General features: G+C 50.3%; 12 protein-coding genes across 12 annotated transcripts, besides 17 other annotated features; all 12 read right to left on the bottom strand.

Annotated features, from left to right (window-relative positions):
• Positions 1-3,920: a sequence feature (heterozygous, non-Esmeraldo-like haplotype).
• Positions 118-2,331, bottom strand: Tc00.1047053508405.10 (cell division cycle protein, putative; the record flags this gene model as incomplete). Its single annotated transcript, XM_804524.1, has 1 exon — positions 118-2,331. The coding sequence occupies one exon, from the start codon at positions 2,329-2,331 to the stop codon at positions 118-120; it is 2,214 nt and encodes a 737-aa protein (XP_809617.1).
• Positions 2,953-4,290, bottom strand: Tc00.1047053508405.20 (GTPase activating protein of Rab-like GTPase, putative; the record flags this gene model as incomplete). Its single annotated transcript, XM_804525.1, has 1 exon — positions 2,953-4,290. The coding sequence occupies one exon, from the start codon at positions 4,288-4,290 to the stop codon at positions 2,953-2,955; it is 1,338 nt and encodes a 445-aa protein (XP_809618.1).
• Positions 3,921-4,211: a sequence feature (areas merged during assembly that could not be assigned to a particular haplotype. This can correspond to areas where the two haplotypes were merged or to regions with more than two copies in the genome that were merged during assembly.).
• Positions 4,212-19,502: a sequence feature (heterozygous, non-Esmeraldo-like haplotype).
• Positions 4,502-4,553: a microsatellite.
• Tc00.1047053508405.30 (phosphatase-like protein, putative) lies at positions 4,723-5,373 on the bottom strand (the record flags this gene model as incomplete). The annotated part of the gene is made up of 1 exon (XM_804526.1): positions 4,723-5,373. One exon carries the CDS (start codon positions 5,371-5,373, stop codon positions 4,723-4,725), a length of 651 nt encoding a protein of 216 aa, XP_809619.1.
• Positions 5,464-5,505: a microsatellite.
• Positions 5,674-6,195, bottom strand: Tc00.1047053508405.40 (40S ribosomal protein S11, putative; the record flags this gene model as incomplete). Its single annotated transcript, XM_804527.1, has 1 exon — positions 5,674-6,195. One exon carries the CDS (start codon positions 6,193-6,195, stop codon positions 5,674-5,676), a length of 522 nt encoding a protein of 173 aa, XP_809620.1.
• Positions 6,254-6,280: a microsatellite.
• Positions 6,516-7,412, bottom strand: Tc00.1047053508405.50 (hypothetical protein, conserved; the record flags this gene model as incomplete). Its single annotated transcript, XM_804528.1, has 1 exon — positions 6,516-7,412. The coding sequence occupies one exon, from the start codon at positions 7,410-7,412 to the stop codon at positions 6,516-6,518; it is 897 nt and encodes a 298-aa protein (XP_809621.1).
• Positions 7,747-8,808, bottom strand: Tc00.1047053508405.60 (hypothetical protein, conserved; the record flags this gene model as incomplete). Its single annotated transcript, XM_804529.1, has 1 exon — positions 7,747-8,808. One exon carries the CDS (start codon positions 8,806-8,808, stop codon positions 7,747-7,749), a length of 1,062 nt encoding a protein of 353 aa, XP_809622.1.
• Positions 9,108-9,138: a microsatellite.
• Positions 9,252-9,281: a sequence feature (AT_rich).
• On the bottom strand, positions 9,279-10,712 carry Tc00.1047053508405.70 (protein kinase, putative; the record flags this gene model as incomplete). The annotated part of the gene is made up of 1 exon (XM_804530.1): positions 9,279-10,712. The coding sequence occupies one exon, from the start codon at positions 10,710-10,712 to the stop codon at positions 9,279-9,281; it is 1,434 nt and encodes a 477-aa protein (XP_809623.1).
• Tc00.1047053508405.80 (separase, putative) lies at positions 10,938-14,243 on the bottom strand (the record flags this gene model as incomplete). The annotated part of the gene is made up of 1 exon (XM_804531.1): positions 10,938-14,243. One exon carries the CDS (start codon positions 14,241-14,243, stop codon positions 10,938-10,940), a length of 3,306 nt encoding a protein of 1,101 aa, XP_809624.1.
• Positions 14,430-14,459: a sequence feature (AT_rich).
• On the bottom strand, positions 14,487-15,332 carry Tc00.1047053508405.90 (soluble N-ethylmaleimide sensitive factor (NSF) attachment protein, putative; the record flags this gene model as incomplete). Its single annotated transcript, XM_804532.1, has 1 exon — positions 14,487-15,332. One exon carries the CDS (start codon positions 15,330-15,332, stop codon positions 14,487-14,489), a length of 846 nt encoding a protein of 281 aa, XP_809625.1.
• Positions 15,712-15,741: a microsatellite.
• Positions 15,818-15,838: a sequence feature (AT_rich).
• Positions 15,839-15,861: a microsatellite.
• On the bottom strand, positions 16,020-16,865 carry Tc00.1047053508405.100 (hypothetical protein, conserved; the record flags this gene model as incomplete). Its single annotated transcript, XM_804533.1, has 1 exon — positions 16,020-16,865. The coding sequence occupies one exon, from the start codon at positions 16,863-16,865 to the stop codon at positions 16,020-16,022; it is 846 nt and encodes a 281-aa protein (XP_809626.1).
• Positions 16,321-16,372: a microsatellite.
• Positions 16,935-16,955: a microsatellite.
• Positions 17,021-17,101: a sequence feature (A-rich).
• Tc00.1047053508405.110 (hypothetical protein, conserved) lies at positions 17,115-18,821 on the bottom strand (the record flags this gene model as incomplete). The annotated part of the gene is made up of 1 exon (XM_804534.1): positions 17,115-18,821. One exon carries the CDS (start codon positions 18,819-18,821, stop codon positions 17,115-17,117), a length of 1,707 nt encoding a protein of 568 aa, XP_809627.1.
• Positions 18,832-18,874: a microsatellite.
• Positions 18,936-18,962: a microsatellite.
• Tc00.1047053508405.119 (hypothetical protein, conserved) lies at positions 19,117-19,502 on the bottom strand (the record flags this gene model as incomplete). Its single annotated transcript, XM_804535.1, has 1 exon — positions 19,117-19,502. A coding segment is annotated over one exon (386 nt), but the record flags the coding sequence as incomplete, so codon positions are not given.

Consider the following 19,502-nt stretch of genomic DNA (forward strand, 5'->3'; position numbering starts at 1 on the left):
GGGGGGGGGGGGGGGAAGGAACAAGAGACACTACAAACAAAAAAAGAAACAAAAAAGAGGGAGAATAGGGGAGTGGAAGAGTAGCAACGCCGGAACACAAAAAGAGGTCAGAGCGCTCTACGAGGATGCGGCCCTCTGCAGCGCCTCCCGTAGTCGATCCAATAAATTACGCGAGGATTCCTCCACCATGCACAACACCACTTCACGCACAAAAGCGTTTGCCTCCGCCACGGTGACGCGACGCATGTTCATCCATCGTTCCACGTGTTCCTCCACAAGAGTTGAGATCGTTCCCACGTCACCCGCAGCGTCGCTGCCACCGCAGTCTTCCACACACGCCACGACACGCTGCACGACGTGGTCTCGCAGTTCCTTCGCTGTCGGAAGTTGAATCTCAAGGTGGAGATCAAGACGACCAGGACGACCAATGGCCGGATCAAGTGCAGAAAAACACGGCGCAGACGCAACGACAAAAACAACATCCCCATCGTTGGTGCTATCGCTGATGCCATCCATCTCTGTGAGCAGCGTGCTCAGCGTGCGATCGGCCGTGTTCGACACCTCACTTGTTTGCCGTCCGCGCGGAGGTGCCAGGCTGTCAATATTGTCGAGAAACAGTGCGGTGGGCGACATAGCTCTCGCGTTGGAAAAAAGAGCGGCAATGTTTTTCTCCGTGCGCCCCACCTCCTTCTCAATAAGTGAAAGACCATCAACAAACATCACATGCACCCCGCGCGCAACCTCGGTTTGCAGTCGACTCGCTAGTGCTTTCAACAGCGCTGTCTTCCCGCTTCCTGACGGACCGCACACAACAACGCCTTTCGGAGCCCTCACCCCACAGCAGCGCAGCAGTTGCAAGTGAAGCAGCGGCCAAACGACAAACTCCTCGAGATCACGCACAACGCCATTCATCGCAATAAGTCCGCAATAAGCATCAAGTCGCTCTACCACCTCGTGATGTTCTTCGACGTGTGACTGCTTCAATCCGCATGACGCCTCGCGCTCCAACATCTGCGGAAGCATATCCCCCTCTTGCAACGCCGCCAGCTGCCCAGCCGTGTGCCCCGCAAGCAATTCGGCCAATTTCCTCCGCACGTCTTGTGAATAAACAGACGAACCGCTATGCATTTCAATGCAACTTAGTCGTTCCTGCAACGACGGGTGTGTGACGTGAACAACTCGTGAGGAAAGGCGCGTTAAAAGTGCACTGGGGAGGGACGTGGTGGTGGTGGCTGTGGCAAGCACCACGGCGTGAAACTGAGTCTGTGCCGTTAGTGTCGGTTCGTTCAGTTCCTCAAGCACAGCGCACAGCTGGTGTGACACGAGCGAAACCAAAAAATTAGCGTCTGCCCACAGCAAATCAACAGCATCAAGTGTCAATAGCAGAAGGACGGCATGGGCACCGTTTGACGACTCCACAGGTGGAACGGCAAACATGCAGCGGATCATCGTCAAAGCCTCCCGATCGCTCATCTGAAGCAGACGGGCAATATCAACATCACGGCGCTCCAAAAAGTGTTGAACGCCCTGCACATCAACAACAGACGGAAACTGCTGGGCAACGCGCCGCATCGTGTAGGTCTTTCCGACACCATGCTCGCCAGTAAAAAGGACGGAGCACACACCCGGTTTCCGTGCCCGCTGCAGATAGTGGAGAATGTGAAGCACAGCCGCTGCGGCGTGCCTCTCGCCAAGAGTGTGGCCTGCTTCCGCTAAGGGACGCAGCACAACACCCGTTTCCACAGCCGCCGCTTCGACACGCACACGGTCCGCCTCCGCAAAAATCTGCAGCGAAGCTCCAGAAGCAAGCGCTTGCTCACTGAGCGTCGCTTGCACAGCCAGAGTGACCTCCACACCGTCGAACGGGTTATAAACCCGCACAAAAGATCCTTCAAGGATGCCGGAGAACATGACGCTCCTGCCGACACGTGAGAGGGCCACCACGCGATCCGCGGCTCCAACAGCAACACCAGCATTTGTAATGGCGGAAAAGAATGTGCGGCATGCGTCAAGCGGGTGACGGTGAAGCTCATCAGCCGGGGGCCACCAAGTCAGCGGCGCAGCCACAACCAGCAGCCCCGTCTCACCGCGCATGAACACAACCCAACCCAATCCACTCACCACCTCAGTTCCCTTCTTTTCCTGTAACAACAACAACAACAAAAAGAAAAAAAAAAATGAATGAAAGGTGAATCTGCGCAAATTGGATGATCTCCGACCTCCAAAAACCAAAAACAGGAATGAAAAAAGAATAGCATGTTCACCAGCCACGGAATCAGCCGCAAAGAACACTCTCTGTGGCAAGTTACGTCGGCGACGCTTGCAAGACATTCTCCGCCGCGCGTTGCATGTACACCGACTACTCGTCCTGCTCCATCGCCATATAAGTCACTCAATCAGTCGCACCGTTGCGCTGCAAAAAGCAAACCGCTTCTCAAACAATCAACATTTTCCAAAGTGAAATCATGCCGCCGTTATTCCACCACCTCTCTCACTCTCGGAGGATAAGGTAGGTATATAAAAAAAAAAGCGTTATTCAATTAGACAGGGGCGTGAGGCTCGCGAAGGGAGGCACAGTAACCGCCAGGGCTTCCAGTTACCGGTCCCCAGGTGCTCAAAGGGATTAGACGTTACCATTCCTGCCTGCATTCCACCTTCACAGCTTCCAAGAAAGAGGCAAATACAGGTAAGAAAAAGGGCAGCAGTGTGTATGCGTATATAAAATATGTATACATGCATATTTATACGAAATATAAAGAAAACACGCAGAAAAAAAAAACAAAGAAAAGAAAAAGGGTAGTTTAAATTTGCCCTTGATCCACTCACACATATATGTGTATAAGCAAATGATTGCGCACGCACGATTGTCACTTTATGGGACAGAGAGAGTCATCAGGAACCCACAACCACAGAAGGACAGGCGCAGTCCATTGGTTGCATCCTGGCCCCACATCACTCATCGAAAGAGAAATAATTCCGCATAATAAGTTGAACAGAATCACAAGTTGTCAAGCTCACTGCCACGGCAAACACACCAAAGAGCACAGCGCCCATTAAAGGCACTGATATATGCTTACCCTTCCAAGGCTTGCGCCACTCACGGAACAAGAAGGACCACAAAAGCTTCAGTGCGGAGTTTCGTGTTCGTTCGTCTGCCAGCATCCCACGTTTCTTCACATTACCCCGAAGAAATTCCTCCCGCGCTTCCTTAACGCACGCCAAGTGCTTCCCTTGAAGTGCAACGGTGTGACGCAGCATCTCCCCAAAAGCCACCCAATTCCTAGTCGTTAAAACTTCCTTTGGGAGTCGTGTGAGTTGCTTGTACACGTTGGCCATGATCGTCAGATTGTCATCATCATCCTCGGCACCTGCGCGTGCCTCTCGGACGTACCCTATGATGCGTTCCCTCTCGTGTAGCAGCAAAGCGGCGGTAAAGAATATGACTGTGTGCTCATCCGCGTGGCCAATAAGAAAATCAAACAGACGGGCAACGACTTTCGTATCCTCACAAACGTGCGTATACCACGTGATAAGCCATCCCACAATGTAGTGCGACTCGGGAGCGACACCGCAGGACTCCAATGTGGTGGCAAGTTCCACGTCCTCTTCTGCCAGCACTGCATGAACAGCGTAGAGCATCGACTCGGACTGCCTCAGTTTCTTGTCACTGAAAGATTTCCATTGTACTCGAAGTAGACTCTCACAGACGGCAGCCAACACATTCATCGAAGCTCCCTCCATAACGTACATAACAAAGCCCATCAGCTCGTGTAACCCTTGATAATAGTGCCGCTCACTATTATTTAAAAGCACATGCTGCAATAGGTTCTTCAAAACATCACGCATGATTTCCCGCTTTGAATGGTCGCGATATAGCAACCAAAGTGATCTCTGCACATCCACCTGAATGACACGCAAGTCGCAGTTGTCTAAAGATTTCTGCAAGTCTACCGTTTTTTTACCACTTTCGACACATTCTTCCTTTTCAATGGCAGTTGTTCTCAGCCTTGGCGTGTCCACACTCGTTGCGCTGGATGGGCCTTGACTACTTCCCTCGGAGCGGCTCTCTTGGACACAAAACACGCGCATCGGCCTGTCGAGGCCCAGCACCACATGACGCCATACCGCGCGACGAACCGTATTGTTTTCTAGCCCCTCCTCCACGCACCGCCTTCGGCACTTGTCCAAATATGAGACCTCTTCCTGTGATCCGCGCAGGTCCTTCACGCGAGGGAGCCTTTGTGGCCCCGGGCTGGTTTGCTCTTCCTGGCAGCAGTAAAGCGGTTCCATGACTCCGACCCCAATTTCCGCCAAAAAAATACGTCTGTCCACCTACTCGGGTATATTGCCCAATTGGACACACCTCTTGCAAACTCCGGAAAGAGAAGCTCTTGAAGACGAACAAGAGAAAGAAGGAAAGAAGGAAACATGAACCCTTACCCACCCACATCCCGCAATAGTTGGTTCTGACAGCCACAGACGTTCAAGCCCAACAACGGTCATAATAATAATAATAATAATAATAATAATAATAATAATAATAGTAATAATAAAGACACAGAATAATAAACAGTAAAATGGCATCAAAATGGAAGATGACAAAGTAAAAATAAAACGCCAATAAAAAGACAAATAAAAGTCTAATTAGAAAAAATGGCGTCAAAAAAGGATCATTCATACTTATCTCATCTTACTTCCTCCTCTCCTCTTTCTCCAGAAGTCTCATTCATTGTAGGGCTTTGCCACCATTCCAGTGGGGGGTTCCGTCTTCACCTCTCTTTTTCCCACGTCCTCCCAATTTGTTGACAGAACTGTCCCGTTGCTCTCCAAGAACGACTTCATCATTGCACGGCGTTGCTCATCGGTGCCGTTCCTGTATATCTGCTGGAAGAGCGCATTCAGCGCCTGATCCCCCTCCGGCTTCACGTCCTCGTCGTCAATCCTCACGGAGCTCCAGTCCTTCCCGCGGCTGTTCGGATACTTCAGTTGCTCTGCGGACGCCGGCAGGCTTGCTGTGGCGACCGGTGCTGGCGCGTCTAAATCCGGCACCGTATGGGCGCCATTGTCAACTGATTCCAGCGTCGGCCATTGCATTTCGCATGCCTTCTGAAACGACACCTCAACCTTCGTTGCTCGCACAGTTACCGTCGGTGCTTCACCGGCAAGCGGGGCGTAGAGACGGTCAATGTTGTATTGATACTCGCGCCCCGACGCGTCAAGACGGATGGTCACCGTTAACGACCGCGCACTCGTCTCTACCCGAACATCGTTTTCCTGACGCTCACGTACATAAAAACAAAAGTTTATACGGGCCGGGCATTGAAACCATTCGCAGCGCACGGTTCCCTCAAATGGCTTCGTTGCCACACTCATTGTTATGTCTGGTAACGAAAAAAAATAAAATAATCAGACGTGCTTAAAGCTTTATTGCACCCACGACAGACCCTTAGCGGCGTTTAGCCCAAAGCAAATAAAAGATAGGGAAAAGAAAAAAAAAAAAAAGAAGGCCAAGCGGCCGCAATTAAGTGCGCACGTCAGTCATTCTATCCACAGCTCAGCAAAGAAGGAATGCCACACGCCAGCAAGTAAAAAAAGTCAAATAAGAAAAAAAAATACAATATAAATTGTACAGTAAAAGAAAAACAAACAGCTGAGATCAGTAGCGCAAAAGAATCAGTTCTTGGAAAACTTCCTGCCCAGCTTGCCCGGTGCGGACTTGCTGACAACCTCCAGCACGTTGTAGCGGATCGTCTTGCTCAGCGGACGGCATTGGCCAACAATCACCTCGTCACCAGGCTTGGGGTCAAAACAGGGGCTGCAGTGCACCGTCAGGCTGCGGTGGCGCTTCTGGTAACGCTGGTACTTGCGGATAAAGTGCAGATAGTCGCGACGAATGACGATAGAGCGCTTCATCTTGGTGGAGTGCACAACACCGCGAAGAATGCGGCCGCGGATGGACACGTCGCTGGTGAAGGGACACTTGCGGTCAATGTACTTGCCGTTGATAGCCGACTTTGGAGTCTTGAAGCCCAGACCAATCTTCTTGGAGTAGCGGATGTGGCCGCTCATGTTGACGTGCTTCTTGTTTGGGTTGTGGCTGTTCTCATTGACCGCCGTCTGACGCTGGTAGGCCTTCTCATGCTGCAGCGTCAGGTCGACGGAGTGCACGCGGGCGTACTGTTCCGGGGCTGTCATTGTGGAGATGACTACTGAGCTCTACGGATCAAGAAGGAAAAAAGAAAAAGAAAAATCAACAAACACACACACACACACACACACAAATTCAGAGAAAAGAAACTGAGTTAAAAGAAGAATAAAAATACATGCACTCTCAACTACTCATGCGTGCATAGAAATACTTGCATAAATAAACGGAAGTCCCAAAAACAGACCATCAAAGAATTTCGTGCAAGCACAAGTTATACAAATGCACAAAAGTCTTGGGGTTTCCAACCACGGTGAGAACTATGTGCGTGCATTTGTCTGTGTGTGATGTGTGATAATCTTTCGGGGTCTTACAGCTGGTGTGGGCCCTGTGTGCATCCAGGGATTTTAACGAAATCGTCAAACTCGTAGCGCTTCTTGTCGGGGCAGCACTTCCAGTATTTGTAGGTGTCCCAAAAAACCGGCCCCCCGGTGTGATGCCGACACGCTGTCGGATGATTCTCACTCACAACAAATTCTTTCTGGCAGCCGTAGTTACGACACCGCGCCTTGCCGTCCACAATCTCCTGCGGCGGTTGCCGCTGCGCTTCTGCCGCCCCTTCAAATTCCCTCGGCCCAGTAGTACGAGATGCCGCGGTGTTTTCATCTCTATGCGTCAACGCCTGAACCTGTTCTACCGATAAGGGTGTGTTGGAAGGAGGCGGGCTGACAAAAGACACCGGTCTCTTCTCCGTGCTGTGAGGGCCCACACAACACGGGGGGATGGCCTTAAAATCGTCCCAGTCGCGTGCGCGCTGCGTCGGGCAACACCGCCAATACTTCTCAATGTCGTGGAAGACAGGTGGTTCCGCATGGTAGTGGCATGCTGACTCGTGGTTTTCCGCTTGAAGAAAAAACTCTCCACATCCAAAGTTTGTGCACAGGACCGAGAATGGTTTCTGCTCATGCAGCACGGACTTCGCCAAATGCCGGATGTGCACGTCATTGAACTCATGGATGCGTGTTTCTACCACATCCGATGGCTTCAGCTCCACGTTGCCGCACCACAAACTGAGCTCCTCAGCCACAAGGGGGTTGTCAGGATGCTTCTTGTTGTAAGTCGAAGTTATGAAACAACGCAGCTTCTCGCACGGTCCGTTGAGCCAGCTTGCGGGAATGTCCATCTTCACCTTGAAAACCTCCGTCAGACTGTCGTTCACCACGCACCCATTCACATCCTTCCCTTCGTAGATAAAGTACACCTTCATGGCCAATGTTGTTGTCGCTTTTGCTAGCCTCAACGGGGCATCCAACGAAGTGAGGCAAAAACGTGTGTGTACATGTAAGAGAGAAGGAAAGATGCATATAATAATAATAATAAAGAAAGAAAGATGCAGGGGAAACACATGGTAACATGCAATTTATCTTCCCTTCAATTAAATAAAGGCTAACAAAAAAGGAAGCTTGGCACATCTAAGAAATAATGAAAGACGCCGAGTCATAAGCAACAATACCAAAAAAAAAAAAAAAAAAGGGAAGTCGTATGAAAAAAAAAAGAAATTTGTGCCCTCTTTTCCTTCTAGTTTTGCTTCTCCTGTTTTTCTAGTTCCGCGACGAGTGGGACGTTTGGACGTTTATGTAGGATGCGTACATAGGTGTATGGACAGGTTTACTGGAAGCACCCGTGGCCGTCTGCCGCTGTGATGCCGCGTCTCGGCGGCGGGGCATGTTTACCGTCGGTGTGTAGTGCGAGGCTGAGAGTTCCAACGGAGGTGTGGCCTCCATGTCGTGGCGCAGGGACATGTCGTGATGCGTCGGCACGGGAAGAGGAGGCCGAAGAATCGGTGGCATGGACTCCGATCGCATCACGTGCTGCAGCAACAGATTCGCTCTTTTGGCCTCCTCCGCGGCACGCTTCGCCTCCCTCACGCGCTCTCGCCTTTCCCACAGCCATACTTTGTATTCCGCGATTTCTGCCTCCGACATGATGCCGTACTTCGGCAGTGCGTTGCAAAGGTACACGGCGGTTCCAAAAAGGTACACAAAGTACCCGACGCTAGCAAACAAAAAAAGCGGCACGAGGCTGCAGAAGGGCAGGTACGCATCAGAAACAAGCCCGCAGTGAGTCAAGTATTCCTTTAGAAGCCCACCCGAGACGTTCGCCATGAGGCTCGTCCGAAGCACGAGAGAAATCATCACAATCTCGAAAGCTGAAAGAATGTCTTTTCGAAGTGTAAAGTTCCTCCAACTCACACTGAAAAAGTTGTGCTCGACTAACGATCGGTTCGCCACGCCCAGCAGCAGTGCAAAGCCGCAAAAAAAGATCGCCAAAAACATTTGAATGGCGTGGTCCGCAAAGATGTCGTCTGTATTGTTGATTGAGAGCACCAAATGAACGTTCCTAAAGGCGTAAAGATTTCTTTTTGTCACATCAAATCGGCAATTACGCGTCTTTAAAATCAGCGCAGGGACCAACTGAAGCGGTTTCCGCAGCCACACGGAGTTGACAAATGTGCGTTTGCTGGCAATCATAAAATTCGTCGTATAAATCAGGAAGCATACAATCTGCACAACGGTGGCGATATCGTACAGGAACATGATACGCTTCTCAGACTTCAGGCGGCCCCTATTGGGACGCCGCTGAAGATCGCTCACAACGTGCATGCGCTGCTGCTGCTGGCCGTCAGCTCCCTTTCAGCACGATGCAAAAAAGGCTACAACACACACACATAGACAAATGTAAATAGACACAGGCAGGGATGGATAATAAGAAGTAAAGAAAATCCGCATCAACTCGCCATCGCGGCAAGCGGGGCCGTTATTGTAGGCACCGTGGCAAACAAGACCCGTCCACATAAAAGGTAAGAAAAAAGAAAAACAAAAAACAAGCCAATACGATAGCGGCAAAAAGACGCCATACAAACACACATGTACGCACAACATTAAAGGAGCGGGAGTGCGAGAAAAAAAAACAAAAAAAAAAAGAAAAGAAAACCACCCGAGAAAAAACAAAAAGAAAAAAGGTCATTGCAAAAGTGAGCACAAAAGCCTCTGTAAGATTCGCATCCCTCTCTCGGCTTCACTTGTGAATAAAATCAGAATCAGGCATAATAATAATAATTTTAATAATAAATTTAGCCGCGATGCTTAAGGAGAAAAGACAAGACGTTTTTTGGCGTTTTTCTGCGCGTCCCCTCGCAAATTGACGAGCACGACGACCGCGGCGAAGGTGCCACTGTCCGGTATGTCGGCTCCGGCGACGACCCACGTTCATCGCTGACTGCCGTCTCAGTGAATAGCGGGCCACATGGGGTGCAGTCACCCACATGCCGCAGTACGCTTTGACCTCGCACGTACTTCAAGCAGTAGCCCTGCTGGGGTCCAACGATGCGGCACCATGTAGTGAAATCGGGCAAGCAGTCTTTGGTCTTAGCTGGGCTTTTCAAAGAGAGTCTACGCCCAACACTCGGCGAGAAGCTGCGCCGTCTGGACGTCGCTTTGGAACGCACCTCGTTGGACACAAAAACATGATCGCCAAAGTGAAAAGTTCCAACAATTTTTGCGTCCAGCCGCGGCTCTGCAAAAACACTTACGATGTAGTCCTTGTGACATGCAAAGAGACAAAGTGCACCACGAAGTGGTTTGCTGCGCCACGGGCATTTTAACAGAGCATCTGAGAAAAGTGGCAAGCTAATCAGTTGACGCACGGAAGGCCGTGAGAATGGCTGCTTTGCCAGCATTGACATAACGAGGTCACCCAGTTCCTGTGAGTAGCGTACCCGGGATTTTCCCGCTGGGTGCGGTGGCTCCAAATTCGTAATCGACACCCGCAGAGCGGCAATGTCATCGCCAACAAAAGGCTGAAAATTCGTCATCATGCGGTAGAACACAACACCGAGACTCCACACATCGCTCCCATAACCGCAAAGTCCCTCCGCGATGGTCTCTGGTGACATAAAGAGTGGTGTTCCAACAAACATGGAAACATCCACCGCATCATTAACGCTGAAGAACGCGCTGAGTCCAAAATCGGCCATCTTCAGCGTTGGTATCCGACTACTTCCGGCGCCCAGCAATATGTTTGTCAGCTTCAAATCACGGTGAATAACCCCCTTCGTGTGTATGTGCGCCAGAGCAAGTAAACATTGAAGGAAAAGGTAAAGCAACATCTCCTCACTAAGAGGGTAATGCTGCTGCAGATAAGCCTCCAGGTCGCCCCACGGGCAGTATTCCATCAGAAAGCATACAACGCCTTGACAATCCTCGTACCATGTGTCGAGGAGACGCACAATACCGTCATCGTTGAATCTTGACATGACTCGTGCCTCGGTCAAGGCAGCTTGCATTTGCTGCTGCGCCAAATTGCCCTTCTTCTCCTTTTCCTCCCTCTTCCGAAAGCGCTTCACCACAGCCCGTGCACCAATTAGATTACGATCCTCCACGAGAAGGACTTCCCCAAAGGAGCCACGGCCCAACGTCGTAAGGACTTTAAACTGTGTCCCCAAGAGTTGACGACGCGGTAATGTGTTCTTCTCCAGGAACTCAATAAAACCGGAAGCCCTCTCCATGAGGTTTAGAAAACTTACTTAATTATTTTTTTTCTTTCCCCCTTTTCCAGCGATAAAAAACAGCGATAAGAGTCACACAAGCAAAGGAGAAGAGCAGAAAAAAAGGGAGACATAGTATACCTGATCCAAAACAAACAGCAGCCACATTCATGTATAAAACATGTGTATTTGCGTATTTGCAACACGCAACGTCCTGAAAAAAAAAAAAAAAAATCAAGAAAACTTTCATCCATCAACAGTTCTCTCCAAGGAAAGATTTGTGCCGTACAGAACTGCAGCGCACCCCGTGAGAAATGGCAGCTTACAGGCACGCCTTGCTAATGCGAGAGCCTCTCCAACGGTCCGCGGAGGGAGTAAGGAGGCACCATCACCATCATTAACAGCTTCTCCTGCAAGCAATAATAGGAGTCGTTTTGTCAATCGATCAATTTCACCATCGGTCACATGCCACAGGCATCCCAGAAACAATGGACATCCCGCATGCAAAAAGGCGTAGGGCATACCGTACGAATCATATGAGGCGCCACCCTCCATATACGCGCTGCTGCAGCCCATAAGGAAGACAGCAGGGAACTCTTCTGGATCAGGAAGCCGTTCATACAGTTCTCCGCGGTGTAGGAAGCGTTCCCCTTTTCCGTGCCCGACATAAAAATAGGCTTTTGCACGATATGAGTAAAGCTCGTGCATAAGCTTGCCGCAGGGCACAGACTGCGTACTTGTTTTCCATCCAGTTCTCTGGCAGACAGGGAGAAGACGTTTTGATGTCTTTGGCATGTCACCAGCGGGGTCAATGACACAATACACTCCGCCGTCACAAATATCTAACGATTCTGCTTTACTAGTGGAAATGAATGTCGATGTTGGAACACGGGCAACATTTCCGGTCAACAGGACATCCATGCCCTCAAGTGGAAGAGCATGAAGTTCATTGTCCAATACAAGGTATAAAGAGGAACGCGAAAGAGAAAACAGATCCAAATGCCCCAATTCCGACTCACACGCAACTGAAATCGTTTTACACATCGTTGCTAGTGCGCAGAGGCACGCTCCACGCAAAACAGAAAGAAGACCAGTTGAAGGTGCAGCAATGCCATTTTTGAGAAGCTCGATTTCCAGCGCCCCAGAGAGATTGCACAATACCTCATCACACGAGGCACATTTGCCCTCCGCACTTCCGTGGGACGGACTAAATAACAATTTGCCTCCGGCGCAAAAGCGCGTCCCCAAGAAGGGAAGTCCAGCCAAAATCAGCGTCACGTCCAACATATGGTGCGCGGGTGCGCCAATGTCATGAATTAATTGGGCGGCCACCCGTTTCAGCTCTAAAAGACAGGAAGGGGGCAAATCACCGCACATCGCCACACGCCAGCATCCAAAACACTCGTCGGATTGCAGCTTCTCGACAACCTTTCGTATTGCGCTGTCGAACGCCTGTCGCTGCTCCCACCACTCAGCTCTCGCCTTTCTGCTTTGCCTCTCCACCTCACTGTTGCTGAATGCTTCTGTGGCGTCGGAAGGCGCCTCCATCTTCTCCTTCCCCAACAAAGAGACCTCCTTGTTGTAGAGGGTAGCTTCAAGGTGCCGCCGGTTCTGCGCCTCTATTTCACGCATCCTCGCCACCATTTCCAGCAAAGTCCTTCCAACTGGCAAAACCTTCTCCCACACCGTCATCCCCTCCACACCGCTGCTACGGCTGAGTTGCACACCCTCATGATCGCTTGTCAAAAGCACCTGCAGCTGGCAATGCGAATGAACATTTTCTCTCGTGTGAAAAGTGCCGCAAAATGCATCAAACACACGACGCCGCAAAGAAAATGTGCGTCCCGCAACTACTGATTTCGTTTGCCGATACGGCGGTGACATTCCGGAAGAGCGGGGCAGAAGCACTGGGAGTAGGACGCGGGTTACAGTCGTCCAGTATCCATCCGTATCATCATAGTGGCAGCCCTGTGCAAAAGCAGCAATCGCATGTAAAGTTACAAGAAGATTTGCCTGTGACGACATCCGCTCACAGATGCCCGCCACAAGAGGAATAAAACACCTTGCAAGTGGCAGATCTCCCTCATCCACTAGGCAGACGATCAGACGCGAGAGTCCATCAAGGACAAAAGAAGGAACAATTTTGTCTCGCAGTATTTGATGCCCAATCGTTCTGTCGCCACGGATCATCGTCAATCCCGCCGGCAGCTTATCTTCAACCGTCTGTGATGACGCAAGGATCCGCAGCACGTCTGTGGCACGCCATTCCTGAGCAATTTCATGCAGTAGCGGGCTCGGCACTCCGAAGTGTACATGCGTGGAAGCCCGCTCTCGTGGTGCACATTCTACACCTGCACCGTCGCTCCCCACCGCTCTGTTAATAAGGCACTCCAGTTCAGTCCCCCATAGCAGCAACGAGTCATCGCCCAAACTTGGTGCTGACCCCGTTCGAATAAGCTCTATTGCGATGTCAGCATAGCGATGCCGTTGCGCAATGGACACCACACTAGAAACTGAAGCAAAGGGAAAGCTGACGGAAGAGTTGCACCCTTCCCTTCCAGTAAATTGCTTCAAGAAACACGCCACACGAATCGGGGTAAAATCTTCTCGGGGGACGCAAAGATCTGTACTTGCAGCAGCGTCTCTGAGAAGAGTGGCTTCTTGGGATGACATTTGGAGTGGTCGTCGGAAATCTATTAGATAGCACGTCTTCTCCGTGGCAAAAGACTTCCTCAAAATACTCATAGCGCCGGAGGCACGACGTTGCACCTCCTCCTGAGATGCATGGAGAAGTGCGCACCCCTCAGCATACAAATTCATACAGAGACGGTCCCACTTTGCAACCACTTGGGGTCCATGAAGACCCACGCGCACGCATGCATTCCTACCGGCAGAGCAAACCAACCCCCACTCATCTCTCTCCCGCAACTCAGGAGTCTGGATTTCATCTTGAAGCTCTTCCAAGAGGTAAAAAGCCGCCGCTTTTGTGTTCTTGGAGCGATCAGCAAAGGCAAGTGTGTTGTACAGCCAACACTCAGCCAACTTATCAAGAGTTGATGCGTCCATTGCAAGCTCTGTAAGGATTTCGCCAGCAACGTGGGAAAATCGGAAAAACCCACGCGGGCAACTACTTGTCGATGCCGTAGACGCGAGTGCGCCGTGCCACACCATCAACGCGGTACAAACAACAGCTGGCACGTCCTGTCCAACACCCTCCGATTTAGCCGCGGTAAGCATGGGACGCACCAGAGCACATCCTTCCATCGCCTCCTTCTCATTCTGCAATGACGCCAACCGCCGAAACGGCTCAGGGCAGAGATCAAAAGCGGTCGTGATGAGTGGTAGCGCAAAGTCCCCGCGCCCCGCTTGCAGTGTGCAGCGAGCGGCGGAGGCAAGCAAACGCACAGTGCGCCACGCATCCCCAGATAACAATACATTCCTCGCCGCCGCGGCCGCCCTGGCGTCTGTGAGAACGGCGTGGAGCTCCGCCTCGTCCGAGAGCGGGCAATTCGCCTTCTGAATGAGAATCTCACCGACGGCCGCAGGCCGCATCGGTCGCGGTTCACACAAGTTGCCTGCAAAAGGGTGGGGCGGCGCTACTCCTGCCCCTCCTATCCAAGAAAAACGACAACAACAAAAAGGAAAAAAGCGGCAAAAAAAAAAGAAAAATTTCTTTGCACCTCTGGAAAACCCCCACTATTTTCCCTCACAGTGTCTGAGGGAACACAGTCGCAAAACTATAAAAAAAATATATATATAGATATATATCGTCGCTGCACACACGGGAAATACACCTCACCGAATACTCTCCATATTCTTCTTGACGACAAGCAAAACATGGGTCTTCCACTCATCCAGCATGCGGAGCTCGTCGAGAAGGGAGATGGCCGTTTCAAACTTCTCCAAATCGGCCCCCTCCACCGCTTCGGTGCACATCTGGAGAAATTCGGCCTCGCGAGTGTTCTTCAAATACTTGTCGCGTATCATGTACGTTTCCAACGCTTCCAACGCCTCGGCACTTTTTTCAATACGGTTATCATCTGTCACGGCAGCAAGGCGGCAGAGCATTGCGCGCACAAAGAACTCCTTTGCCTCATAGCGCAGCGGGCCATCGACACTCATGTTGCCCAGTCGCTCATAGAGTGACAAGGCCTTGTCAAAAATGTCATTTTCACCATATATTCTTGCTATGGCAGATGTGCACGCTTTTACTTGACTGTTCATATCATCCGCGCTGAAGTATTGTATGGCTTTCTCATAATGCGGAATTGCATCCAACGGCTGACCAGTTTCGCAGAGAGCCTCTGCAAATTCCTTTTCCAACCTCGCGGCACCATTTAACGTGTTGTTGTCAATCTGTAGATTGACGGCAACTTCCATCAATTTTGCGGCCATTTTCATGTCGGTTTTCTTGTACGCGTTCACGGCGTTAGTGTACGCTCGACTGGCGGAAAGCTTGTCCCTGCACTTTACCGCGCAGTCGCCGGCCCGCATGTACGCCTCCCCGGCACGGTTGTAGTCTTTCTCAGTCTTGAATCGGGCGGCTGCCGATTCAAACAGCTCCATCGCCCTTTCAGGATCCTTAAAAAAAAATTTGTTGATCTTACTTTCCGCCTCGCGGTAGAGGCTCTCTGCAGACATTTGTAAATACAACCTGGCACACCTTTCTTCTTCCTCCAAGATGCGTGTTTAAACGCAACGCGCATACGTGTTAAGCAGAATAAAATAAGTGAAGATTCAAAGCCAAGCACCGCAACAGAAAAAGCCATAAAAAAAAATAAAAATGAAGATGCAATTCCTCCTCGCCTCGTCTATTTATTAATTTATCTTTTTTTTTTCCTTTAATATTACTTTCGTCGTCTCTTTCTCTCTCTCTCTTGGGAGGACCTCAGCCAGCAAGCTTGGGACTTCCTTTTAGTGGTTATCACAGCACGAGTATTCATTTGCTCTTTAAAAAGGAAAACGGGACGCAGTGCGGGTGACGTGTCTCCAGCACAATAATATACCCCCACGTGATTGTAAAAAAAAAAAAAAAAAAAAAAAAAAAAAACTCAACAAAAGCATGTAAACATGGATACACAAAACAACACATGCTGTTCTGCGCGCACCATACGCAAACATCTCTCTTTTTTTTTTTATTTTTATTTTATATATATATATATATATATATCCCTTCTGGAGTTGTTCTCCGAGTATCCACAGACACGCACGTCCTTCTTCTCTGAATTCAAAAGAAAAAAAAAAACATGAAAGAGAAGCACGTACAAGTTTGCCAGATGACGCCATCAGTTCCACCAATATGCAGCAGAGTACAAGCGTTGCGCAAGTCTACTGCTGATGCGGCGGCATGTACGGGCCCATATGTTTTTGCGGTGGTGGATAGTATGCAGGTCTTCCCTGAAGCGAGAAACGTCCATATCCTTGCATCCCACCGTAAATAACCATACCCATATTCATGCCCGGATACCTGTTGTACATGCGTGGGTGGTATGGCATGGCATGCGGGCTCATGTTATACGGTAATGAGCTGTACGCACTGTGATAAGCTTGCCGCGTCATGCCTTGTTGCATGGAACGTTGTTGCTGTTGCGGTGTCTGATATTTATAAAAATAGTACTGGTTCTGTGCCTGATCCTGATGCTGATGCTGCTCGTGATGATGATGATAATAATAGTGATGATTTTGTTGTAGCGGGTGGGCATGGCCAGTGTTACCCATCTGTGGGGTTTCGTGGTATGCATTTCTTGAACCAAACGCCCGTGGCGGATATTTCTTCTCCGGGACGTTGGGCGTTAAAGGTTCTCTGGTCTCCCCCAACGCCATCGGGGCCTTCGTCACGACACCGACAAAGTTAAACTCCGACGACACCAGCTTCGCCAATTCATGGGGAAAAGAAATGGGACCAAGATGGACGGGTTCCGCCGCTTCGTGCAGCTGCGGCTTTTCGCAATCGCTGGAGGCTATCGGTTTTCTGTTCTCGTTAGGCACTACAACTTCCTGCACCGCAGGCGGCGTGGGGGGTGGAGCGTTTTTGTTCTTCTTTTGGCCGCTAGCGCTCACTGTGGCCGAGCCCGTGGGAACGGCAGGCAGTAAAGCGGTCCCAATACCGTTCGCAGCGGCCAGCTTTTGCTGCTTTAGCTTCTCTGCCAGACTTCCGGAGGCCCACGCGGACATCACCTTCTCTACCGCCACTATTCAGAGAAGTAAAACTAACACCAAAAATAAAGAACACTTCCGGGACAAAAATAAATAAATAAATAAATATTAGAAAAAGTCATGAAATTCCACAAACTCAACATCGCCGTGCGTGATGGCGGCGTCGCCTCGGCAAAACAACAACAAGAGAAAAAATAATAACAATAATAATAAAAGAACATTCATTCGAGTAAATATAAAGGAAAAAACAAAAAATTGGAGACGTCTTTACTCTCCACTTACCGACTCTTCTTGAAGACGAGCCAATACCGCCACCATCTCAACGTGTGGTGTGTGAGGAAAGAGGTCTACCGCAAAACTTGCCACCAATTCAAAGGGCAATCCTCGGTATGCTTTCGTGGTAGACTTCGTCAAAGATGGGCAGTCCCGCTCAAGTGCCTTCTGCTCACAAGAGATGTACACCACACGCCGGATGGTTGGGGTACCACGAATCCACTTCAACACCGTGGGCGTAACTCCGGCACGGGGGGGATCCAAAATTGCCACGATGTCGGTCTTATCCTCCTCTGGTAGAGAATTGATTATATCCGGCAAAAGGTGCTCCACACGACCACTGCAAAAAGTAACGTTGGCTATATCGTTGCGTTTGGCATTCTGCCTCGCGTCACTCACTGCAGACTCAACCAGTTCTATTCCAATTACCCGCTTCACGTGCTTGGCGAGTGTGAGGCCTATGACGCCTGTACCACAACAGAGGTCCAAAAGCGTTGTTTTTGGACCCAGCGCCGCAACCTTTGCCGTCTCGCATAGCAGTAGCTCCATTCCTGAGGTGTTTACCTGAAAAAAGGAAGTAGGGCTTAGTTCAAAGCGAAGACCTAAGAGATGCTCCGTGAGTGTCGGGGTCCCAAAAAGAATATGACGTGGCTCATCGACTGAAGAAGAACTGATTCCTGTGCCATGATGATACTGGGCACTCACAACGGATGCAGTTTCCTTCCCAGAGATCATCCTTAGTTTTGCCCGCAACCCTTCGCTAAATAGCGTTTTTATAAGGTGCGTCTTCACCTCACTCACTACGGATGCTTCAGCGCTGTCAATGTCCAGCTCCATATCCACCATAACTTCGCCAAGTACGTTGTGACGCACCTGCAGTTTGCGCCAGAACCCTTGCTGCTTCACCTTATCGAAAACCATCAGACCCCCCTTCTCGGGCAACAAAAATAAATGACAAACGGACATCACAGCCTCAGCCACCTGCCTCGCTAGTGGGTTCATTGTGACAATGTCTTTCCCAAGAGCCGAATGAATGGCGCAAGTTCCTTCAATCATAGCGCCCTTAAGAAACCCAATCGATGGCTCCCCGGTTTCCGAGTAGCCAAATGAAAGTTGAACGTGGTTGCGATAGCCAGTCAACTCCGGACTGACGTGTACACCGGCAAATAGTTCCGCATATTTATCCCCTTTTGGTGCAATGGCTTCCATCACCCGTAAACAATGCATCTTCTTTCGAGCAAGCTGCTCCTCCATGGCAAGGCCCTCCCATTGGGCAACTTTGCTCTGACCCAATACCTCCCCACCACGCGATCGCTTCCGGCTGCTGCCTTTGTGAGTCAGCTGCAGGTCTCGCTGTGTCACCGGTAGCTCCTGCCACTGTTTTCTCCCGCGGAAAAACACGCCTCGCAGGAGTTCGGCGGCTGCGGTACTGTCCTCGGGCGTCCGGAAGGCCATGAAAAGGAGCGGCGTATTCGGGTTTTTGCCCATGCGCAGCAATCCGTTAAAAAGCGGTTGGGGAGGTGCATTCGTCTTGGGTGGCGGCAAGCTCTTCATAATCATTTTCTTTATGGCCGAAATCGTTGAGTACTTGTCGTGCGTGTCGAACTTCAACAGGTTCTCGTTGCTGTGCTCGTGGAGAATGACGCGGTCGTCAGGAACCCCCGATGACTCTTCTTTACTCCCGCTGCTCTCATCTCCCATCCTTATTTAATGCTGTTGCTGCTGCTGCTGCCTCTGCTCCTCGTAGCTGCTGCAATGAAAAAATTAACGAGAGAAACAGCCAGTGAGATGCGCCACCACCACCACCAAGAAATAAAAAAAATAAATAAATAAATAAACAAAAATAAAAGAAAAAAAAATTAGGTCGCTCATTTGTATACGTCATGCAGGGAGCGAAAGAAAACAGCTAAAAATATACTCCGGCCGTCAACCTCGGCCAAACAAAGGCCCCTTTTTTTTCTTTTTTTTTTTATTTTGCTGCTGCGTTTGTCTGCCTTTAAGTGCGTTTTGCCGCTGCCTCCACCCGTCCCTCCACGACCGCCAGCAACGCGTGTGTGAGAAGGTCCTTTGACACCTCAAACTCATCACCTGGCACCGCAACAACAGCAATGTAGTGAAATTTGTGGTTCGAGTTGTAGAATGCCCGACAGAGTCCATGGGCCAAGGGCTCCCCAGCGGCGGGCGTAAAAGTTATCTCCGCCACGGCGCAGTTCAGTCGACTTGCCAGTGACTCGCTGATGCTACGCGCAGAAGAATCGGCACCCGCGGCAACGCCGCTGCGCCCGGAGGACTCCGAAACAACCTCCAGGGAGTTGGAGACGGACGCATTAAATCGCCGCAAAAACAGATGGAGAAGCTTTTCACTGTTCGGCTCCTTTACCT

Source organism: Trypanosoma cruzi, genomic scaffold (assembly GCF_000209065.1).
Source record: "Trypanosoma cruzi strain CL Brener 1047053516803 genomic scaffold, whole genome shotgun sequence".
Lineage (NCBI taxonomy): Eukaryota > Euglenozoa > Kinetoplastea > Trypanosomatida > Trypanosomatidae > Trypanosoma > Trypanosoma cruzi.